The sequence below is a fragment of the Nomascus leucogenys genome, chromosome 21, assembly GCF_006542625.1.
Source record: "Nomascus leucogenys isolate Asia chromosome 21, Asia_NLE_v1, whole genome shotgun sequence".
Classification (NCBI taxonomy): domain Eukaryota; kingdom Metazoa; phylum Chordata; class Mammalia; order Primates; family Hylobatidae; genus Nomascus; species Nomascus leucogenys.
In genome coordinates this window covers 45845841-45869304 of record NC_044401.1, presented here as the reverse complement: position 1 = coordinate 45869304, position 23464 = coordinate 45845841, and the positions used below count along the sequence as shown (strand labels likewise).

General features: G+C 40.1%; 2 protein-coding genes across 5 annotated transcripts in view; both read left to right on the top strand.

Annotated features, from left to right (window-relative positions):
* ZNF148 (zinc finger protein 148) overlaps positions 1–10274 on the top strand; it is a 150282-nt gene extending 140008 nt beyond the window's left edge. For all 4 annotated transcript variants that reach the window (XM_003275554.3, XM_003275551.4, XM_030801508.1 and 1 more), the window contains exons 8-9: positions 1593–1711; positions 1982–10274. In XM_003275554.3, the coding sequence (XP_003275602.1) occupies positions 1593–1711; positions 1982–3580 (1718 nt within the window). In that variant the 3' untranslated portion in view covers positions 3581–10274. The remainder of the gene's footprint in view (positions 1–1592; positions 1712–1981) is intronic.
* Positions 10275–22999: 12725 nt separating this feature from the next.
* SLC12A8 (solute carrier family 12 member 8) overlaps positions 23000–23464 on the top strand; it is a 134716-nt gene continuing 134251 nt past the window's right edge. Inside the window, exon 1 of the mRNA XM_030801979.1 lies at positions 23000–23059. The gene's annotated coding sequence lies outside the window, so the exon portion shown is untranslated. The remainder of the gene's footprint in view (positions 23060–23464) is intronic.

Genomic DNA, 23464 nt, shown 5'->3' with positions numbered 1-23464 from the left:
TGTGTTCTCATTGTTCAATTCCCACCTATGAGTGAGAACATGCGGTGTTTGATTTTTTGTCCTTGTGATAGTTTGCTGAGAATGATGTTTTCCAACTTTATCCATGTCCCTACAAAGGACATGAACTCATCATTTTTTATGGCTGCATAGTATTCCATGGTGTGTATGTGCCACATTTTCTTAATCCAGTCTATCATTGTTGGACATTTGGGTTGGTTCCAAGTCTTTGCTATTGTGAATAGTGCCGCAGTAAACAACTCAGTAATTTGAAATTTAAAAAAAAGTTTAACTCAATGATTATTGAGTTGAAAGTAATGAGTGCCGTAGGAGAGGTACAGATAGAATTCTGTGGAAACTTAAAGATACCTTTCACCTGGGAGAAAAGGACAGAGTATCCCAAAGGAGATGGGTTGGGTCTCCAAGGGAATATAGTATTTGAACACCCAAAGGTGGGCATTCCCTATCAAAGGAGCAGCGTGAATCAGGGCAAAAGTAGGAAAGCATGAGATGGTAGGTATTTTGGTTTGTCTGAAAGGGTTATCAAGAGAAAGAGTGAAATATAAAGATGTAAAAGTAAATCAGAATAGACATAGTGTTGTTAGTTGCCTTTTTAAAATGTGTGTATCTTGTTTTCCCGATTATGTTATAAACTTTGAAGACAAGTAGTATGTCTTATACTTTTAACCTCGTACAACAAGGGCTGTGGATACAGTAGTAGTATTTGGTAAAAATTTTGTTAAACGTATGAAAGGTAGAAACAGTAGTTTCCCCAACAAGCATTATTCAAGGTAACTTCTTGTCATACCCTTCTGTTTACTTAGACTGTGGTTTTATCAGTAAAAACTATTTTAGAGCTTCATAGTAGTGGTTCTTTACAGCTTAGAAATCATTGCGGGAGCTAGTGGCACAATGGATAACACACCTGACTATGAATCAGAAGATTCTAGGAGTCATTAGGGGATTTTAAAAAATGGGAGTGGGGGTTATGTGTTGTGTTATGTGTCCAGTTAACAATGCTGAGTTTAATTCATTCCCTAAATGACATGGGAAGTGCTGGCTTGAGTTGAGGAAAAGAATAAATATAAACAAACTTAAGACTCTAAGTTCTTTTTATATTTTATTAAATTAGATTTTTAAGGATATTTTCAGGATTCAGATTTTATGTAACCACAAATGTTTTAAAAAAGAAATTGAGTTAAAAAGCTGTCCCCAGGAATTGTGTTGTATTGTGCATGGGTAACTTTTTGTTTTTTACTGTTATACAATATTTTATATGATTGAAAAAAAGATTAGAAACATCAGCTAGTCTGTTCATATTGCTATAAATTCCTGGCACTGCTGTTCTCCTTGGAAAGAGGGTATTACATACGCACATAACAAAAAGACAGGAAAATGGACTGTGCCTGTATTCATCCTTTTCTTTCCAATGGCATATGCTAATCCTTTTCATTTTTATAAAGCAAAATATATTTGACAAATGAAATTGGAAGTTATAACTTTCAAAAGCCATTTATTTTAGAGATTCTTATGGCAAAGAAGTTCATTATTTTACAATATTTGTTTTGTTTTAAACTTTCTATATTATGTGCTAGGTGAAAAACCATTTCGCTGTGATGAATGTGGTATGAGATTCATACAAAAATATCATATGGAAAGGCATAAGAGAACTCATAGTGGAGAAAAACCTTACCAGTGTGAATACTGTTTACAGGTAAGAGAGATGGCTTGAAGTTCTTCTACTGTAATTAAATTATACAATAATTATAAATTAGATTAGAAAATATTACAACTTAGAGCTATTTGAGGGCCTTCTAACTCTTATGGATTAGATTTATAATAGAAAATTGGCTCAGTGAATTTGTTTGGAATTATGTATGTTATTGCATTAATATATCTTTATATTAATTGTTTTGTTTCACTTTTTCTTTTCTTGATTGACCAAAACCACAAACAACCTACTACCATCCTCTGAATTCAACAGTATTTTTCCAGAACAGATCGTGTGTTGAAACATAAACGTATGTGCCATGAAAATCATGACAAAAAACTAAATAGATGTGCCATCAAAGGTGGCCTTCTGACATCTGAGGAAGATTCTGGCTTTTCTACGTCACCAAAAGACAACTCACTGCCAAAAAAGAAAAGGCAGAAGGCGGAGAAAAAATCATCTGGAATGGACAAAGAGAGTGCTTTGGACAAATCTGACCTGAAAAAAGACAAAAATGATTACTTGCCTCTTTATTCGTCAAGTACTAAAGTAAAAGATGAGTATATGGTTGCAGAATATGCTGTTGAAATGCCACATTCTTCAGTTGGGGGCTCGCATTTAGAAGATGCGTCAGGAGAAATACACCCACCTAAGTTAGTTCTCAAAAAAATTAATAGTAAGAGAAGTCTGAAACAGCCACTGGAGCAAAATCAAACAATTTCACCTTTATCCACATATGAAGAGAGCAAAGTTTCAAAGTATGCTTTTGAACTTGTGGATAAACAGGCTTTACTGGACTCAGAAGGCAATGCTGACATTGATCAGGTTGATAATTTGCAGGAGGGGCCCAGTAAACCTGTGCATAGTAGTACCAATTATGATGATGCCATGCAGTTTTTGAAGAAGAAGCGGTATCTTCAAGCAGCAAGTAACAACAGCAGGGAATATGCGCTGAATGTGGGTACCATAGCTTCTCAGCCTTCTGTAACACAAGCAGCTGTGGCAAGTGTCATTGATGAAAGTACCACGGCATCCATATTAGAGTCACAGGCACTGAATGTGGAGATTAAGAGTAATCATGACAAAAATGTTATTCCAGATGAGGTACTGCAGACTCTGTTGGATCATTATTCCCACAAAGCTAATGGACAGCATGAGATATCCTTCAGTGTTGCAGATACTGAAGTAACTTCTAGCATATCAATAAATTCTTCAGAAGTACCAGAGGTCACCCCGTCAGAGAATGTTGGATCAAGCTCCCAAGCATCCTCATCAGATAAAGCCAACATGTTGCAGGAATACTCCAAGTTTCTGCAGCAGGCTTTGGACAGAACTAGCCAAAATGATGCCTATTTGAATAGCCCGAGCCTTAACTTTGTGACTGATAACCAGACCCTCCCAAATCAGCCAGCATTCTCTTCCATAGACAAGCAGGTCTATGCCACCATGCCCATCAATAGCTTTCGATCAGGAATGAATTCTCCACTAAGAACAACTCCAGATAAGTCCCACTTTGGACTAATAGTTGGTGATTCACAGCACTCATTTCCCTTTTCAGGTGATGAGACAAACCATGCTTCTGCCACATCAACACAGGACTTTTTGGATCAAGTGACTTCTCAGAAGAAAGCTGAGGCCCAGCCTGTCCACCAAGCTTACCAAATGAGCTCCTTTGAACAGCCCTTCCGTGCTCCGTATCATGGATCAAGAGCTGGAATAGCTACTCAATTTAGCACTGCCAATGGACAGGTGAACCTTCGGGGACCAGGGACAAGTGCTGAATTTTCAGAATTTCCCTTGGTGAATGTAAATGATAATAGAGCTGGGATGACATCTTCACCTGATGCCACAACTGGCCAGACTTTTGGCTAAAAAAAAAAGAAGTGTAAATAATACTGGCACTTTAGAACAGATTAATCAAGAGTGGGGTTACTCTGTGTAAATGGAGTGCTGTACAGATTTAAGAGCAATGCGTAATAACAAGTTAAGCTGATATGAATAGCAAGATAATCCAATAACTGCATTTCGTTTGGTTAGTCAGCATTCTTTGAACTGCCTTACATGTTGTCACCTTTATAGAAGCAATGCATTACTTGTTTTAGATCAGAAACTTGCTATTCCACCCACACCAAGTTAAAAAGAAAAAAAAAAAAAAGACTTTCGCACAATTGTTTCCTAACTGATAACATTGTACATTCTTAGGAGATTAGTAATTGTGTGAAATTTACTCATACTGTTTCTAAGTTTTTCAGCATAGTCATTGCACTTCAGCAGGGAATCTGAGTATACTTTACAGACAGAGTGAACTTAAAAGTTTAATGTCAAGAGATTATGGCTTAAATAAATTAGTGTGTCCTATAGGGGGAAAAAAACCAAGAAACCACCTTTTAAAAAGAATGATATGCCATATACCCTTGATTTTCATTTTGCATTATATTGACATGTGTTTTTTTGAAGAAAAAAAGTAATAAAAATCTGATAGTCTAAGACTCCACTATTTAAAAGCCTAATTACTTTAAAAATATGCATACTTTCAAAACTTTTACCAAAACACACAACTGTTGAAGCAGTCACTTCTCTATGGAAGTATGCATATTGGTGTCAGTTTCTTTGTACAGTTGTACCTAGATGTTTTTTATGATTTTTCATGTGCAGGTATCAAGGTTTTGAAGTTTTAGTAAAAGAAATTCTGTAGATTACATTCCCAAGAACATAATGCTTACACAAAATGTATATTCCACGTTTTAAAGCTTAATTGTATTTTACTTTACATATACACTTCAGTTAACATAGAGCACTTAGAATCTATTTGGTATTTTTGATTTCTCAAAGTAAAAAAAAAATTAGATTTTTAGGTTTGATATGGTTGTGTCATAATCATCTCATAATTGACAATTTTAACTTTTGGCAATAAAAGGAAATTGGGATATCTTTGGAACTGTAAAACCTGGTTTAATCTTTTTCTTTCTAGACTCTTGATAGATTGGATAATTAAACAGTATCCAGAGAAACTAAAGAAATGGGCATTTTAATTGCATATTTTATCTTGAGTTACTTTTTAATGAACACTGCTCATTACAACTTTACAAACCAAAAGTGTTTACTAATTCCAGTAACTACCATTTCTTTTTCAGCTAGATGAGTGATCGGAAAATTTTTGTTGCATTTCAAAATCTAAATAAACTACAGACTTTATCCTTATACCATGAATGTTTTTTTTTAATACTCTGTCTTAAAATAATACAGCATGGTACAATAAATAGTGCTTTTATATATATATATATATATATACACACACACACTTTTCTGAAGAATGATGGTTTGAGTTATGCGTTGGGCAGTTCTGATTTTTGGAAGTTATATTAGTTATTGACTCTTTGTTACAACTTTTTCATTTTTACATTTCAAATTTCTGCCATCGTTGTCACAATGCACATACTGATATAGCACCAGTGAAAATCTAAAATTAATACCCTTGGAAAATGAAAATATTCTTAATTTCCATTTTGACTCTTATACTGGCCCTATAGATCTGCAGTCTTTGTTTCAGTATAGAATATGTTATCCATTTAAATTATTTTTCTTTTATTTAATGTTATCCCAAGACTGTTCTCATAAAGAAAGGGAAGAAATAACTATCTACCCTTAACATCCTTCATTTATTTTGAATATATTGGTGTTTTTATGATAAGGAATATAAATTATATTTAATGTGGTTTCCTCTATACTTTGGTTATTAAGTTTTGCTTGAAATACTAGTTTTCCCATTTGACAGCTTTCTTTGCTGCCAAAGTTTTCAAGAATTTTAGACTTCTTTGAAGTAAATATTTAAGTTCTGCCATTATTGACTCTTAAGATTGTGTGTGTTGTGTTGTGCATTACATAATTACAAAAAGGCTTCATTCAGGTGATATGTTAAAAATGGAACTGTGCTCACCCTAAATGGGCATTGGTATTTTTCTCATAGTACTTTTGATGAGAGTAGGCATTTATTTCGTGAGTTGTTTTGGAGCCTGATCAAAAATTTTGTTCCATGGAGAGCTTGATGCAATTTTGATACAGTGTAGAGGTTTTTTTCGGTTGTTTTAACATCACCAGCATAGTTTTTAGAATGTGACTCTTGCTGAGCATTTAGGGTGAGCTTGGGAAGGAAGGCCTTTGAAAATGGTAGTTATGCAAGGAGACTTTCAGGTGTTGCATTCCTGTTTTCAACACATTTCTTTAAATCTACATAATGGCAGACTTTTCTACCAGGTTATAAGCATTTTTTAGATAAGTGATACTCAGCCAGCATAACTTATTGACTTACCATGTATGTATAGTCATCACTCTCTTACTGTGAAATTCCAAATGCCTACCAGAGTTACCTTGTTCTATCGTAATATGATAAACATCTCAACAGTTTTGGGTTTCCCCACTTTGGTTCAGAAGGTTATTTAATTTCTATCTGGGCATTAATGGAGAAAATAAGTAGCCTTGTGTGCTGCTTTAGATTGAAACATGGAGGATATGAGATATTCTTTTGCAATTCATGTTTCTCATTTCTCAAAGTGAGCACATTGTTCTATAAAGACATGCTGGTACACCCTTAAACTTTTGATCAATCTGAGTGAGGTGTGCTTTTCCTCTTGGGACCTACTGTCACGTTTGAAGATTGGAAACATCACGTTAGGCGAGGTAATATCTCTTGAACATCTTCTAAAGGGTTTTTTAAAACCTTATTCACACATATTTCATTTGTTTTGAATATTTAAGTGGCTCTTAAATGTTTTGGGTCTACATGCAAATGTACTTGATAAGGTAGGAATCCGTCTTCTTAGCTCTGGCTGAGGGTGCCAGCCATCGGTCAGGTCATTTTTATCTCAAGAGGCAGAAGGCAGTTATGTCAAGAATTGTGCTCAGGGCAGGATTTCATTTCCACAGAGGAGAGACACTTGCAGAGTGCCAGCTAGGTTAGATCTTTTGCCACTTCTTTCATTTGATTAATTTGGGTTTTTAAAGGGCTGTTTAAAAAAAAAAAAGAAAAAAAAAGGCCGGGAAACTAAAAGTAGGCATTACTGTAGTACTGCATTTCTTAGAACATTTTAAACTAGAACTCATTTTTTTTCTCACAGTATATTTACTTGAAGAAGCACTATAATAATCATTGAGAAATATTTTGAGTCTGAAATTTAATTTAAAACCTTTTCCGTTTCAAATTGCTTTATTTCAGGGAAATAATTTTCCAGTTGTTTTGCTATATTCTGCAAATAAAAACCGTGTTTCCTTTTTTCACTTAAACTTTGGTAGGAAACAAACTAAAGCAGACAAACATTTCTTGTTATGTTTGTTGCTTTCTTTAATCCAATGGATAAAAAAGTAAAACCCTGTAAACATTATTTTATTTTTTTATGCAATACCATGCTGTAAATATGGTTCATCAAATAAGGATGTACCTATGATTGAATCTTTAATTCTGCACAGTTAGAGTTTATATATAAACGTGTCTTGACAATCAAGGACTTTTATGTGAGTCTTCCTTTATGATGTTTATTAATGTTATGCATTCCATTTGTTTTGAAGTGAGTACCAATGTGCTAATTTGTATTGTCTGAAAGTATGTAATGTTTTTACAGCTTGTTTTTAAGAATCTGTAAATATGTACAAACAAATCACAGTACTGCTTTATGTTAGAAGGCATATGATGTTGTACTGTATGTAAGCAATAATACATAGCAGTGCTAACTTTACAAGTAGCATCAGGAAAGTTCTAAAAACATTTCAGAGTTATTAATTATCCTTATTTCATTTAATAATGATTATCTTTAATCAGTTTTTATAAGCAAATTCCATTGTTCCTCCTATTGGAACGTAACACTGTTTACACAGCATAATTGAAGTTGCAGGGGAGACAGGCTAAATCTGACTTCATCTGTACTCACTTTCACTAAGCATTGAATGGCCTTACCACTCTTCTGCAAGATGGAGGAAGACCGCAAAACTTAGTGCCCATCACACTGAAGGAAGGGATGTGGTTTTTTTTCCTGCTTCTGTACTGCTACCTAACTTTGTGATTTGCTTTGGATTTTAATATTTGTTTCTGTTTTAGATTCAAGCCCGTAAGTTTTGAGGTGACTTCAGATCCATTGTGAAATAGATAGTTCTCTTCATATTTCATAACTACATTTCAATAATTCTAAACTTTCTACATTGATTTTTAGATACTTATTTTTCAAGCTTGATTTCTCAGCTGATCAGATGAATTTATTCAACTTCAATACAAAGGAAGACAAACCTATTATAGTTTCAAGTGAGTAGATATTATACTGTACAGAACAGCTATTTGAACACACACATCACTGCTTTAGAAATAAAACCGCCAATTTATAAATGTATATGACCTACATTTTATAGGAAAAAATGTTTTTAAATGCTAGTCATTTATATAATGTGCTTTGAAGGATTTGCTAGTCCACTTCTGTCACTTTTTAGTACACTGGTATCTTTTATATGTAATGTATGCTTTTTATTATTGTAGCAAAGCATTTCAGTAGAAAGAATTTTGCAACAATATGGGGGAAATTTTTCATTGTTGGATTTGAATTATACTGGATTTTATCTGTGTAGTCTTACTTGTCTTTATTTTAATGCTGTCTGAAGGGAACTTGGTATCCAAATAAAGCAGGTAACCTCATTTTACTTCAAGGGCATACTGTGTAGTGCTGAATTTAATCTGAAAATCTGATGATTTTGAAAAAAAACAAGTTTATAAACATTGTACAGAAGAAATTAAATGTGTGATGGAAATCCTGATGGTGGAGCACGTTGAATTTTCTGATATATAGTGTTATTTTCCTGGGATCCCCTATGCCTTCTTTGTATTTCAACTAATAAAGGAAAAACCCTGTCATTAAAACTGGTAAGATAATAGGATATTCTGATTATACAGTATTACTATTCCTATCCCATTTTCTGACCTTTTCTCAATCACTGTAAATTTTTATTTTCTATTTCCTATTGATAATTAAATATGTATATAATATAGACACTGTTGTATAGAACTAAATGAATTGGGTTGCTATGCTTGAGTGGGTAGTGAAATGGAAATATTTGATGAATACTGAGAGTTCCTAAAATGCCAGAGCAAATTTCCGAGGGAAAGGGGGGCATCGTGTGTCTTGGGAAGGTTGCAGCAGGTTGTTTCTTCAACTCCTTAAGAAATCATTGTGAAGGATTCAACTGCAAACTCGGGATCAGATACAAAATGGGTCTTTCCTTCCCCTCTCCCCCAAAAAATAGGAGCACTAAATTTTAAAATCTACTCAGGTGACAGTTGCTTTGCAATGAAACTTATCACATTGAAATTTTCAGTGTTAAATAAAAAGAGATTTGTGATATTTTTAAATACAAACTTTTACATCAGTAGTCAGCAGCCTAACAATTGAAATTTGGTAAGTCAATATATTTTAAAATATTTTGCTCTCCAAATAGAATTGTTTTTAAACAATTGGGAGGATTTTTTGTTTCTTTAAATATATTTTAATTTCATTGTAAAAACAAAATCTTGCTTGACCCTATATTATGCCATGAATGAATTGCTGAGCGTTTATAATACAGTGACAGCTTGTTTCATGCATAGTCATGGAACATAGAGATGTTCTTTAAACTGACCTATTGATAAGAGGTTTAATGAGTTTCACGGCTTTCAACACTATTGTCATATAGTTATCTTTGCCATTTGGAGTTTATGAAACCATTTTATGTATTGTGATACTAAAGGAAGTTGTTTTGCTTTACTTTAAATTGAATTATTAGACTAATATTTGCAAATTCTGCATTTTAAATGTGGACACTGGCTGTTTGAAAAATAAAATATAGAATACAGTTTTATGGATAATTTTTGAGCTGAATTTTTCACAATATTCTGAACCAAATAACGAATGGTAAATATGCAAAAATCATGGTGCATAGATATAACAGTAAAGAGAAAATAATTTCTGTGTGGAATTAACAGTTACACAAATTGGGTAACAATTATCAGGGCCTTTATTATAGCTTTATGTGGAATGTTATTCTAAAATGCAAGAGTCAAATGTTACTGTCATTGAATATTTTAGACTTGAAACGTGTTCATCGTAGGGCTAAGAAAATATGTGTTTTTTTCTTCACAGATAAGACTCTGTTAACCCACTGTCAGCATACGTGGGATTTCTTTTCTTTTTTCTTTCATTAGTGGAGATTTGTTTTCATCCATCTACCACCTTGCCAGTACCCTAGCTTGTGACCAGCGGGATGCATTGTAAGAAAGTTGTCTGTGGTTAGGAGTGCAGTCTGGGTCCATGGAACACATTTAAACTAATTGGCCCTTGCAATGATCAGTCCTAGGACCCTGGCCTTATTATTAGCATGGTGCTTTAACCAATTGTACATAATAATACCACTGATAGTCTACTAATGCATTTCCTAGATCCCAGTTTTTCTTGAATGATTAGGAATGGTGGGGAGAGGGGAGGGGAGATATTCTACATGATATTTCTCCAATCTTCTAAAGATTATAAGAAAAAATAAAAAATTGAAGTCACTTGAATTAATGTGTTGTCATTGAGTCTTACTTGACAATTTATCATGCACAAAGTGATTATGAAGATTTTCCTGATTGTATGTTTGGATTGAATTTTAAATTTTTTTTTTTTCAGAGTGCTGGCTGTTCTGTTTTCTTTCTTCTCTGGTGAACCTGATAGGATATAAATTATATTCATATGGTGCATAAAGAATAAATGGAGGTGAAAAGTTTTAAGTGAACTAAAGCTAAAATTTGGGTCTCATAATTTTCTTTCTTTTGTCATTTTCAAGTGTAATTAAAAGGAACATTTTACCCAGACATTCACACAGCTGTATATGCATATGTGTAAGAGCTGGGATGTGAAATGTGATATTGTAAATTAGAATGACATTTCAAAGTGATTTTCAAGTGACTGGGAAAACTCAAGTTTAGAAATGGACTTGAATTGTTAGAGAACATTTGAGCATTTGCATATTTACCTACTAATACAGATGAACTTTTAAAGTTGTAACCTTAATTTTCCCTAGCTTCTCATTCTTAATAAGGTTCTGAAAATAAGATGTTGTGTCAAGGTGGGGAAGGGAGCCAAAGAAATGCCTTGCCCAAGGTAGGAACTGTGTTTTCTATTGATTTGAATCTTACTGGAGCCGACTTCTTTGACCCTGCGTTCATTCAGCACCAATCACCTATTTAATAACAGGCATTGTGCTCCATGCAAATAATAGATGGTTGAGGCCATTAGCGTCTTTATTTGACCATGTGAAAGGTATTTATAGTGTTATCAATTGCAGGTTACAGTATTGTACTTTAGATTATTCAAGCAAACAATGAGTGTTAAGATGTGTTGAGTGCTATGCTGAGTAATCTCATCCCTCAAACTTGTAAGTACATTTATTCCCTGTTTTAGGATAGGATTAGAAAATATAATCTTAATAAATTTCAGAAGATAGAAAATATATACAGACTAAAAAAGTGGAAATAGGGAACATTGTCAAAAATTAGACTCTACCTAAAATAACAAAGTTAGGGATAGGATTCAAGCCTGGACTGTGGAAATGAGAAACAGACTTTGTTTTGAAGGAACTGACTTACCACAGGACTGAGGTTCACACACGTTAGAGTGAAAATACACTAGAGGGTCACCTGTACCCCACTGCGGGGTTGGAAATGGGTGGTGAGAGGTGGTTTCGTGGAAGTGGAGAAATAACTAAACCAAGGCTGATTCGTCATTCTAGCACAGTCTTCATGGAAAGGTATTAATATTTTAAACACCTTGAAGTCATATGCTACTTGTTCCATCCTCCCAGACTACGACTATGTTTATGGTACTTCATGTTAAATAACTTCCAGCTGTCCCTATGTGTGATTCTCTTTCTCTTCCTTGGCCATTTCCTTCAAGGTATCTTGGCCTCTGCCAAACTTACCTTTTAAACTTCCGATATGGTAGTTTCCCCTGTGGGAAAACTATGGAAGTTTCAGCACCATCACCCTAACGCAACTTTTGTGAAGACAGTATGAGGGTTAAGCCTGATTGCTAGATCACGAAATGGCTGAAAGAGGACACAGCAGAGTAAACGCATGCAGAGTAATTTGAGACCTTACAGAAGATGGCTGAGAGCAGTTTTGTGCATTGTCGGGGGTGGTGGGGAAGGGGAGAGTATACACACAGTCTAGTAGTATTTGTGTAAAAAAAGAATTTTGTGGATTGTTTTATGGTTTTTTTTGGGGGGGAGGGGGATGGAGTCTTGCTCTGTGGCCCAGGCTGGAATGGGATGGCATGATCATAGCTCACTGCAGCCTTGTACTTCTGGGCTCAAGTGATCCTCTTGCTTCAGCCTCCTGAGTAGGTGGGACTACAGGCATGTGCCACCATGTCCAGTTATGTTCATTACGTTGTGTAGAGACAGGGTCTTGGTATGTTTCCCAGGCTTGCTGTTGAACTCCTGGTCTCAAGTGATCACTCTACCTCAGACTAAAAATATCCTTTAAGAAAGTACTTCCAAGGCAGCGTATCCAAATGGGACAGCTTTAAATGAACTGTGTGTTTTTTGTTGAGGATGATTGTGAGACAGTAGAGCTGTAGTTTGATAACATTCTATAGGCTGCATGGGCAAATAAGGGGCAGCGAAATAAGCAGAGGACTTGAGAGGATTAAATGACTGTTCTGCCTTGATCTATCTGTGTAGTCTTGTTCAAGTCACATATTTTTCTGAGCCTCAACTTTTTCATCTGCAAAATAAGGATAATAAATGCCTATATGAATTGCTGTGAATGTCAAATCACTTGAGATAATTTGTAAACTGTAAGGTACTAAATACATACCCTATTCAGATTATTTATTTTCTTAAGGGGGTCTCGCTCTGTTGCCCAGGCAGAGTGCAGTGGCATGATCATAGCTCAATCTCAAACTCCTGGGCTCTAGAGATTCTCTTGCCTCAGCGTCCTGAATATCTGAGACTTCAGGCTTGCTCCACTATGTCTAGCTAATATTTGTTTTATTTTTTATAGAGACAGGGTTTTTTTGTTTGTTTATGCTACCCAGGCTGATCTCGAACTCCTGGACTGAAGCAGTCCTCCCGCCTTGGCCTCCCAAAGTGTTGGGAATACAGGTGTGATTACACTGTGCCCAGCCTATCCAGATTTTGAAGTGGCACAAAAGCAAGATAGAGCAGAGTTGGACAAGTGTATTTACTGTATTCAGTAAATACAGATTACCAAAGTATTTGGAATCTGGAGGGGGTGGGGTGGGAGATGAATAAGAAAATTAAAAAACAAACAATCTGGGGTAGATTGCATTTTCCATATGCTCTTCTTACAATATGATGTTGGGATTCCTTCAAAAGGAGTTAGGGTCTATGTTACCTCCCATTGAGCCTGAGTGGACCTTTTTAAGTGCCCCAACCAATAGGAGAAATGGTAGAAATGACACTACATGACTTTGTGGGCTAGGTCCTATATTCAATAGAGAGCCTGGCTTCCTCACAATTGGAAGCCTCATTTCATGTAAAGCAGAACATATAATAACTTTCACTTGCATTCAATATTATCTTTCAAAAGACTGAAGAAGATATGAGAGTCTGTCTGGATTTAATTGACCAACAAGGAATAACTAGTTAGTGAGGCAGACATGATAGGAATTTTGTAAATAAGTGGTCACTTATCATAATTTGTGTTCACTGGCAAATGGAATAGAGGGTATTATAAAGCACATGCCCTAAACCTTAGGAACACATAATTCAAAAAGCTTCATTAAAAAACTGACTCCAGCCTGGGCAACATACAGAGACCCCCATCTCTCAAAAAAACTTTCAAAAATCACCCAGGTGTGATGGTGCACACCTAAAGTCCCAGCAACTCAGGAGGCCGAGATGGGAGGATCACGAGCTCAGGAGGTTGGGGCTGCAGTGAGCCGTGATCGTGCCACTGCACTCCACCCTGGGTGTCAGAGTGAGACCCTGTCTCAAAAAAAGGTATGATTTCATTATCACATACACTCAACGGGATGGAACATTCTGGATGAAGTCTAAACAACACTGACATACATTGCCACAAATGAGAAACAATAAGCAGAAGTGTCATCCTACAAAAGTAAGGGAATATACTGAGGTGGAAGTCCCCACTTTCTCACTCCTAAGCTATTGGTTAATCATGAATGGGAACCTGGCTGACCCATGAGACAAAAGCAAAATTACGGACAATGAGGTTAGGATGTTGGAACCACTTTTTTCTCTCACATTATTTTTCTTTCACTATTTCTGTTCCTTCTTTGCTATTCTTTTTTTTTCTTTCTTTCTCCTGAGTGTCTATACCATAATCACAGGTATACATCCAATAGAAACAACCAGCAGATGGTATGTGATGAGATTTGAAGCCCTGCCTCTCATGCAGGTTAGGCTTATTTGTTTTTTTTAGTATTCATATTTCAGTAACATTCAAAACTAAATTGATCAGCAGGAGAAGCTTGTGAGAACCCCTGGATTAGTTTGTAAGCTTCTTAAAGGCATTAAGTTCAGAGAGCGTAAAGCTACCTCACACAATGAGCAAATGTGAATGAATAAACAATGCTAGGGGGTACAGGAGGCATTTGGAGGGCTATTTGAAGGTATTAGAAGTATGGTGGAGATTCAATGGCGTTAAGATGATGCTATGATCCAGGGGCCTGGAAATGCCAGAATTCTGCACTCAACTACAACTTGCACTTGCCATAACCTTCAAAAAAAAAAAAAATTCCCTAAACTGGCACATCAATGGTCATTTCCCAAACCCTAGTGTAGAAATGAGCTAGAGGATGTGGCTGGAACTATAAGGCCTCTAGAGCCACTTCCTTCCCCTTGGCACCTTACCACCTCACGCTGACCAGGGCATCTCAGTATATGAGAATCAGGTGAATAAGGAGTAGGATGGCCAGGACTCATCAGTGAGCAGGTGGGCCCCAGCCCTTTTCTCACTGCTCCAGTTGCATAGGAGCAAAGAAAGGAAGAAGCAAAAAAGAGACATGTCCACATGTGAGGCTTAGTAATGGAAAATGCTCACTGCTGGATGGGGTTCAGTAAGTATTCTATGATCTGATCAATCAGGCCACTCCTGGAGGGCAGGGCTTGTGAATATTTCTCAAATTCTTTGGAGCCCTCCCTCCCTTTACAACTACCACAACCCGAACCACCTTCAGGTCTTGCCTGGGTTTCTGTAAGTTCCTGTACATGCACTCTTCTTGGCCTCTGGTTCTTGCTCCACATAACAGCCGTGCATCAGAAGCTTCCCAGTTGTTACTTGGAGAAACATGGCATTCCTTACCTTGGCCCTGTGAGGTCATCTGCTGCCCATAGCCCCCGCCTTTCCTACAGTAAGCCTGTCATCCTCTCTGCTCTTCCACCACTGGACTGCTTTCAGCTTCGGTTACTTGGTCATGCCCTCTTGGGCTACAAAGGCACTATTTTCTCTCTACATTCTATTAAACCACCTACTCCCACACCATGCGTCCCTTGAATTTCAGCCCTAGCATCACTTTCCCAGAAAAGCTTATCCTGATTTTCCTGATTAGGTCACATTAACCATTTCAGAATCTCTCTCTCATCACTCTGTATGGTTTCTCTAGCTTCTAGATGGCTGTTTGTAATGTGTGAGAATTTGATGAATGTGTCTTGCCTGCCTGTCCAGAGCGGTCAGAACACTGTGTGTTCTGTGTTGGCCACAGTCGTTGGTGAGCAACAGATGTTTGATGAATGTGGTTGAAGGAGGGGATGCAGGCCCCCTGAGCTATATCCAAGGATGGAAAGAGAAGCTTGCTGGTCCTGCAGAAGAACCACTGCAAGGGAGTTTGAGGCTCTGGATAACCGCAGTAAGACCAGAAAACTGGACATGTGATTTTCAAAATGGGAGGGAAAATAGTGGATTGTGAAAACAAGAGATAGCTGATCTAGATTTCAGTCCCCAGTAAAATTCTAGAATGTTCATAACCACTCTGCCAGGTAGGTTCAGCAGGTCTTAATCATTAACTCCATGCTACAAGTAAGAAAATGGAAGCTTAGACACATTGGAGACCGTGGGCAAGGTCATACAGTGAAGAGGGAGAACCAGGTCTCAGATCCGGACCTGACTTCTCTCATCTGCACTCTAGACAGCCTGTCACTGGGTTGGCCGTAGATGGTATTTGAGTAAAAGCTAATGCTAATCACTGTGTCGTCACAGTCTAGTGAGGCTGCCACTGTCATCATAAAATAATCTGGACCCTGTTTCTCAGGCTCCTTTCTGCAGCTACATTTTGTTTTGTGCTCCCAACAGGTCCTAGCCCATGACAGATGCCAGGTGGCTGATAGAGGCAGGATGACTTTCTCTTGTCAGGGCAAACCCCCAGAATCAACAAATAGCCTAGATCCTGGAGGAGAGACCTACCCAACAGGAGCTGAACACCCGACACCAGGAAAGCTGCAGCCCCTCCCTCTCCACTCAGTCTTATCAGGGAAGCCAGAGGAAGAGACTGGCCCGCCCCAACTTCCCTGGGAGCCAGGCTCTCTCAGCCTGTGTGAGGGGCTTGTGCTTTGTTCGGGCCTGTGTCTCCCGAGTCACCTCCTCCCAGCTCCCCGGAATACTGGGTGGCCCTCTGGCAGGACACCCTCTTGGGCCTGGGGCTCTTGGAAGTGCATTTCAAAGTCCATGAAGAAGAAAAACCTTTCTCTATTTTATCTCTTCATCTGGATTAAAGAGGCTGCACTGTGCAGAGGAGAGAGCCTGGCATTGGAATGAGACCTAGGTTCCAATCTCGGCTCCACCCTCAGAGCCAGCAAACCCTGTGAGTGTGTGCAGAATTCCTGTGATTTTTTTTAAATACGCAGGCTTGCCTTAGGGAGGTGCATCACAATGACCAACTAAAACATATATATGCAGTTTATATAATTACTCTCTTTAAGTAGTAAATTACTTGTGCTGCCTCAGTAATATATCCACCTTCTCCCTGTCATTGAAAATTGTAACTACAATAAGACACCACTGCCAAAAAGATGTATTCCATCTCTCAGGTGTTTTGAAGAGGGGAAAAAATACTATTGGGCTAGAAATCTCATGATTTTCAAACCTTGGCTGAGCATTAGAATCATCTGAGAAGTTTAAAGAAAATGCTGATTTCCAGGCCCCACCCCAGACCAATTAAGTAATTAATTCAGAATATCTGGAGGTGGGTCCCCCAGGTATTGGTATTTTCTGAAACCACCCCTAGGTGATTGTAAAATGTGCACCACACTAGGTGGGCAACCTCTCAAGGCACTTTTGACTGTGGCTCCAGGGCCTAGGCTATGAGATACATATGTTTTTGTGTACATACCTATTCACATCATGACTTAATGTTTTCAACCTGCTTTCCCGTTCCTATTCTGGTTGACCTTTTCAGAGCCCTGATCCCTCTCCAGGATTCAGACTTTCTGACAAATGACGCTATCTTTCAGGTTATGATTTTGTTGCCAGCCTTCACACAGATGGCATTTCTCAGTGCCAGCCACTGGAAGGAAAGAGGTGAGGGAGCATCTAGCCTCTCAAAGTGCTGGGATTACAGGCATGAGCCACCACGCCTGGCCTTAAATTCACCTTTTCTTCTATTCAGTAACAACTCAAGGTCAAGGTGAAGCACACAATAGTGAGCCTATTGCTTTGTGTGTCTCACCCAGCTCAGGCAGGTGGATCACCTGAGCTCGGGAGTTCGAGACCAGCCTGGCCAACATGGTGAAACCCCATCTTTACTAAAAATGCAAAATTACCTGGGCGTGGTGGTGCATGCCTGTAATTCCAGCTACTCGGGAGGCTGAGGCAGGAGAATCGCTTGAACCCAGGAGGTGGAGGTTGCCATGAGCCGAGATTGTGCCATTGTACTCCAGCCTGGGCAACAAAAGCAAAACTCTGTCTCAAAAAAAAAAAGTGAGTTTAATAACAATATTATTCTTTTTTAATATATAACTGGGCTTCAAAAACAGTGAATTCAAACAATGAAATAGAAATACTTTGAAAGGAAATAAATATATATTTTTTTTAACCTTGGTTGGATGCTCTAGGTATTCACTATCACTGCATAACAGATTACCCCAAACCTTAGTGGCTTACAACAACAACAATAATTTATTTTCTCTTATGGGTTCTGTGAGTCAGGAATTCAGACAGAGCCCAGCAAGCACAGCTTGTGTTTGCTCTACAATGCCTGGAGCCTCCGCGGGGGGGCTGGAATCATCTGCAGGCTTGTTTCACTCACATGTCCAGTGGTTGACACTGGCTATTGGCTGGAACACCAACATGTGGCCTCTCCATGTGGCTTCCTCACAACATGGTGGCTGAATCCCAAGGGTCAGTGCACTGACAGTGAGGAAGCCAGGCTCCCTATTGCCTTTAGGACCTAGCCCACAAAGTCATGTAGTGTCATTTCTACCATTTCTCCTGTTGGCTGGGGCACTTAAAAAGGTCCACTCAGGCTCAGTGGGAGGTAACAGAGACCCTAACTCCTTTTGAAGGAATCCCAACATCATACTGTAATTAGAGCATATGGGAAATACAGTCCACCCCACATTGTTTGCTTTTTAATTTTCTTATTCATCTCCCACCCCACCCCCTCCAGATTCCAAAGTAACGTATGCTCATTGCAAGAAAAAAAAATTAAATAAAAATCCAGAATTGACTGGTTTGGCGGCTCACGCCTATAATCCCAGCACTTTGGGAGGCTGAGGCAGGAGAATTGCCCGAGACCAGCCTGGGCAACAGAGTGAGACCCTGTCTCTACCAGAACAACAACAAAAATTCAGAATTTATATACCAAAGTGTGTACTCACTATCTCAATCCCTCCCTGGAGATAACCACTATTAACAGATTGATGTGTACTTTTCTTTTCTTTCTTTCTTTCTTTTTTTTTTTTGAGACGGAGTTTTGTTCTTGTTGCCCAGGCTGGAGTGCAATGGCGCGATCTCGGCTCACCACAACCTCTGCCTCCCTGGTTCAAGCGATTCTCCTGCCTCAGCCTCCAGAGTAGCTGGAATTACAGGCATGCGCCACCATGCCCGGCTAATGTTTTTGTATTTTTAGTAAAGACGGAGTTTTTCCATGTTGGTCAGGCTGGTCTTGAACTCCCGACCTCAATCCAACTGCCTCAGCCTCCCAAAGTGCTGGGATTACAGACGTGAGCCACCGCGCCTGGCCATATTTTTCTATACAAACTATATATATATACGTGTGTGTGTGTATGTGTATACACTGCTTTTTTAAAAAACACTATACATTATTCTTCGACATGCTGTGTTTATTCATTATTATGTGATGAACAGAGTTCCATGTTAGCACGTACAGAAATACTTAATTCTTTGTTTCTTTTTTTTTTTTTTTTGAGATGGAGTCTCGCTCTGCCACCCAGGGTGGAGTGCAGTGGCACCATCTCAGCGCATTGCAACTTCCGCCTCCCAGGTTCAAGCAATTCTTGTGCCTCAGCCTCCCGAGTAGCTGGGATTACAGGCACATGCCATGATACCTAGCTAATTTGTTTTGTATTTTTATTAGAAATGAGGTTTTTAGGCCGAGGCAGGTGGGTCACCTGAAGTCAGGATTTCGAGACAAGCCTGGCCAACACGAGGAAACCCCGTCTCTACTAAAAATACAAAAATTAGCTGGGTGTGGTGGCTGGCGCTTGTAATCCCAGCTACTCGGGAGGCTGACGGAGGAGAATCACTTGAACCTGGCAGGCAGAGGTTGTGGTGAGCCAAGATCATGCCACTGTACTCCAGCCTGGCAACAGAGTGAGACTCCGTCTCAAAAAAAAAAAAGAAATGGGGTTTTTATTTTTTGTATTTTTATTAAAAATGTTGGCAAGGCAGCTGGGCACAGTGGCTCATGCCTGTAATCCCAGCACTTTGGGAGGTTGAGGGGGGCGGATCACGAAGTCAGGAGTTTGAGACCAGCCTGGCCAACATGGTGAAACCCCATCTCTACTAAAAATACAAAAATTAGCTGGACGTAGTGGCAGGTGCCTGTAATCCCAGCTACTCAGGAGGCTGAGGCAGGAGAATCGTTGGAACCCAGGAGGCAGAGGTTGCAGTGAGCTGAGATCATGCCATTGCACTCCATCCAGAGCAACAGGGCGAGGCGCCGTCTCAAAAAAAAAAAAAACAAAACAAAAACAAAAACAAATGTTAGCCAGGCTGGTCTCAAACTCCTGACCTCAGGTGATCCACCGACCTCAGCCTCTCAAAGTGCTAGGATTATAAGCGTGAGCCACTGCACCCAGCCCAGAAACACCTAATTATTTCTAATGCCAGCTGTCATAGTATGGCTGTACTATAACTTATCTAAGCAGTCTTCTGTTGATGGACATTTAGGTTCTCATTGTTTAAAGTATTACAAAGTAATGATGCAACAAACGTGCTTTTACTAGTTCATGTAGGGCAGTATCTTAAAAATGGCAATGTTTAAAGGATATGCAGGATACTATCTCTCTCTCTCTGTCTCTTTTTTTTTTTGACAGAATCTTACTCTGTCGCCCAGGCTGGAGTGCAGTGGCATGATCTCAGCTCACTGCAACCTCTACCTCCCAGGTTCAAGCAATTCTCCTGTCTTAGCCTCCCGAATCACAGGTGCCTACCATCACACCTGGCTAAATTTTGTATTTTTAGTAGAGACAGTTTTTCACCATGTTGGCCAGGCCGGTCTCGAACTCCTGACCTCAGATGATCCACCTGCCTCAGCCTCCCAAAGTTCTGGGATTACAGGTGCAAGCCACCTCGCCCAGCCAGGGCGTGTATTTTTCAACACGAGTTTTTTTGTTTGTTTGTTTGTTTGTTTAAGGTTAGTGTCATTGTTATAAGAAAAATCTACATTAAGCAGGATACATATATATTTTTCTTTGCAAAGGGCAGGTTTTTCTAGCCTTAACACGAAGAAAATAAACAACTATATTTGTTCCTGGGTTTAGAAGATGCTTATAAGCTTTGAAGGGAACTTCTCATTTATTTAGAAAATGACGAGTGACAGGAAGTAGGTGGTTATAAAGCGAGAGGTGGATTTCCTTTTCTAAAGTTTTTAACTCAGGCTGATATGGAATTGAATGCAGATTCTTCAAAATTCATGTTGACACTTAGAGGGAGACTCATCGGAAGGTGACAGCGAACAGGAAACCAGCTTGAGGCAAAAAAAAAAAAAAAAAAAAGAGAGAAGTGTCATGTATGACCCACCAAAAATGAATAAGAAAAATGATTCTGCTGGTCATTCTGATGAATCTATGGAAATACAGTCAGCCCTTCATGTCTGCGGATTTGACCAATGGCAGGTCAAAAATATTTGGTTAAAAAAAAAAGCATGGTTGCAGCTGTACTGAACATGTACAAAGTTTTCTTCTTGTCATTATTCCCTAAACAATACAGTATAACAACAATTTACATAGTATTTTGTTTGATTGTTTGTTTGTTTTTAAGACAGGATCTCACTCTGTCACTCAGGCTTTAATGTAGTGGTAAGATCATGGCTCACTAGAGCCTCAACCTCCTGGGCTCAGGCAGTCCTCCCACCTCAGCCTCCCAAGTAGGTGGGACTACACGCATGCACCACCATGCCCAGCTAATTTTTAAATTTTCTTTTGTAGGGAGAAGAATAGGCTCTCACCATGTTGCCCAAGCTGGTCTCGAATTCCTGGGCTCACGTGATCCTCTCACCTTGGCTTCCCAAAGTGCTGGGATTACAGGTGTGAGTTACTGTGCCTGGCCTTGAATTAGGTATTGTAAGTAATCTGGAGATGACATAAAGTATGTGGGAGATTGTGTGTAGGTTAAATGCAAATACTACATCATTTTATATCAGGGACTTAAGCATCTATGGATTTTGGTATTGGTCAGGGAGCCTGGAACTAATCTCCTGCAGATGCCAAGGGGTGACTGCATAATGGATTCCAGTAACATGACTGTGTCAACCTGTCCGCCTATTCATCCTTTGTTCACAGATGGTTAATCTGTAATTTTTGGGGGGTCTTTTTTTCTGGCAGAGATGGGTTATTAAAAATTTCTTTGCTGGGAATGAAATTCTGACACATGCTACAACATGGATGAACCTTGACGAAATTATGCTGAGTGAAGTAAGCCAGACACAAAAGGACAAGTATTGTATGAGTCTACTTACATGAAATACACAAAATAGGTAAATCCCTAGAGACGGCAAGTAGATGAGGGGAGTTACCTCTCAGGGTAGATGAAACAGGGAGTTAGTGCTTAGTGGGTACAGAGTTTCTATTGGGGACGATGAAAGTTTTGGAAATAGCGGTGATGGTTGGACAATATTGTGTGTGATTAATACCACTGAACTGTACACTTAAAATGGTAAAAATGGCAAATATGATGTTCTATATCTTCACACACGTCTTTGCTGGAGCAGAAGCGAGAGGTTAGGTTCTTTCAGTGTTCCCATGGCTTAGCCTTCCCTTTTGTTTTTAAAAGAACAACCTCTATTTTTAGGGATTTTCACACAAAGGCTTGTGGGCGTGGGAAGTTCTCACAGCTGCCCTCCTGTTTCTCAGAAGCCCACATGGAAGCCTCTCAAGTTATTTAAGGTTTAGGAAATATGCCAGATTGGGAATGGAGATAATTTAATCTCTCTGTATGTTAATTTAGGGTTTTTTTTTTCTGCAACATGAGGCCCTGGAAACCTTACTTCACCCCTAGGAAAGGCAGTTCTGGGTCTTGCTGAAGGGGGTAAGGGTAATTCACCCCTACACAGCATGCCCAGAGCACTTTCCTGGCAAAAGCAGTTCCACACCCTCAGAGTCTGGGGTCACCTGATCACGCAGCCAGGCACACACGGAGACCCCCGGTACCAGATGCTTCTCCGCATCTGCCCGGGGGTCTGCGGGTTTCCCTGCACTCCGGGCTTATCCCGGGCTTTTTCAGTCCTGCGTGCAGTGCTCACAGCCGTTCCTCAGAGCCGCACAGGGTAGGCTCCTGTCCCTACCCCCCTGGTCCCGGGGCTGGGCACCTCCGCTGGTGGCACTGTCGAGGGGGGAGCGGCAGTGGCTGGTCACGTCGAGCCTGTGGGCTTGCGGCCCCTACTCCCTGTTTTCCCCCAGCCCTGCCCCTACCCAGGTGAAGGTTCTTGTCCAGGTAGGCGCGAAGGCCCGACCCTTGCGGAGGGAAAGCCTCTGCAGCGCCCCCTCTCCACCTGGGCCCGAGACTCCGGCTGCTGGCGCGGTAGGGGTGCCCCCGCCGGGACGGGACAGCTGGGACCCGCGCAGCCGAGCCGGGGCAGCCACGTGGCGGCGGGGCGGGGACCGGGCGGGCCGGGCGCTGGGAGCTGGCTGTACCAGGAGCAGGTGAGGGCGGAAGGGCTGTTGGGGGTGGAGAGGGTGGTCTCGGGACAGTTCCTCTCCCCGGCCCGCAGTTAGGAGCCAGGCCTGGGGTCACCTTTGCCCCCACCTCCTAGCCCAGGTGGATCCTTCCCTACCGCCGGTCACCTGCACGCCGGCACACGGGCCTGGCCTCAGTACTTGGGGTGGGGGTTCGCGTCTGCGTGGGGTGCCAAGGGGCCCGGGTCCCAGCCCTGTCCAGACGTGAGGGTAGGGGCTCCGCGGAGAAGCGGGCTCTGCCGAGCGGCGGGAAGGGCGGGCGGAGGCCTGGGGTCCCTTGCTTTGTGCGGCGCGGGCAGCCGGGGACACCCGGGTGCGCTGGCCCCCTACCTATCACCCGGCGTTTGGCAGGACTGCAGCCCACCAAGTCCC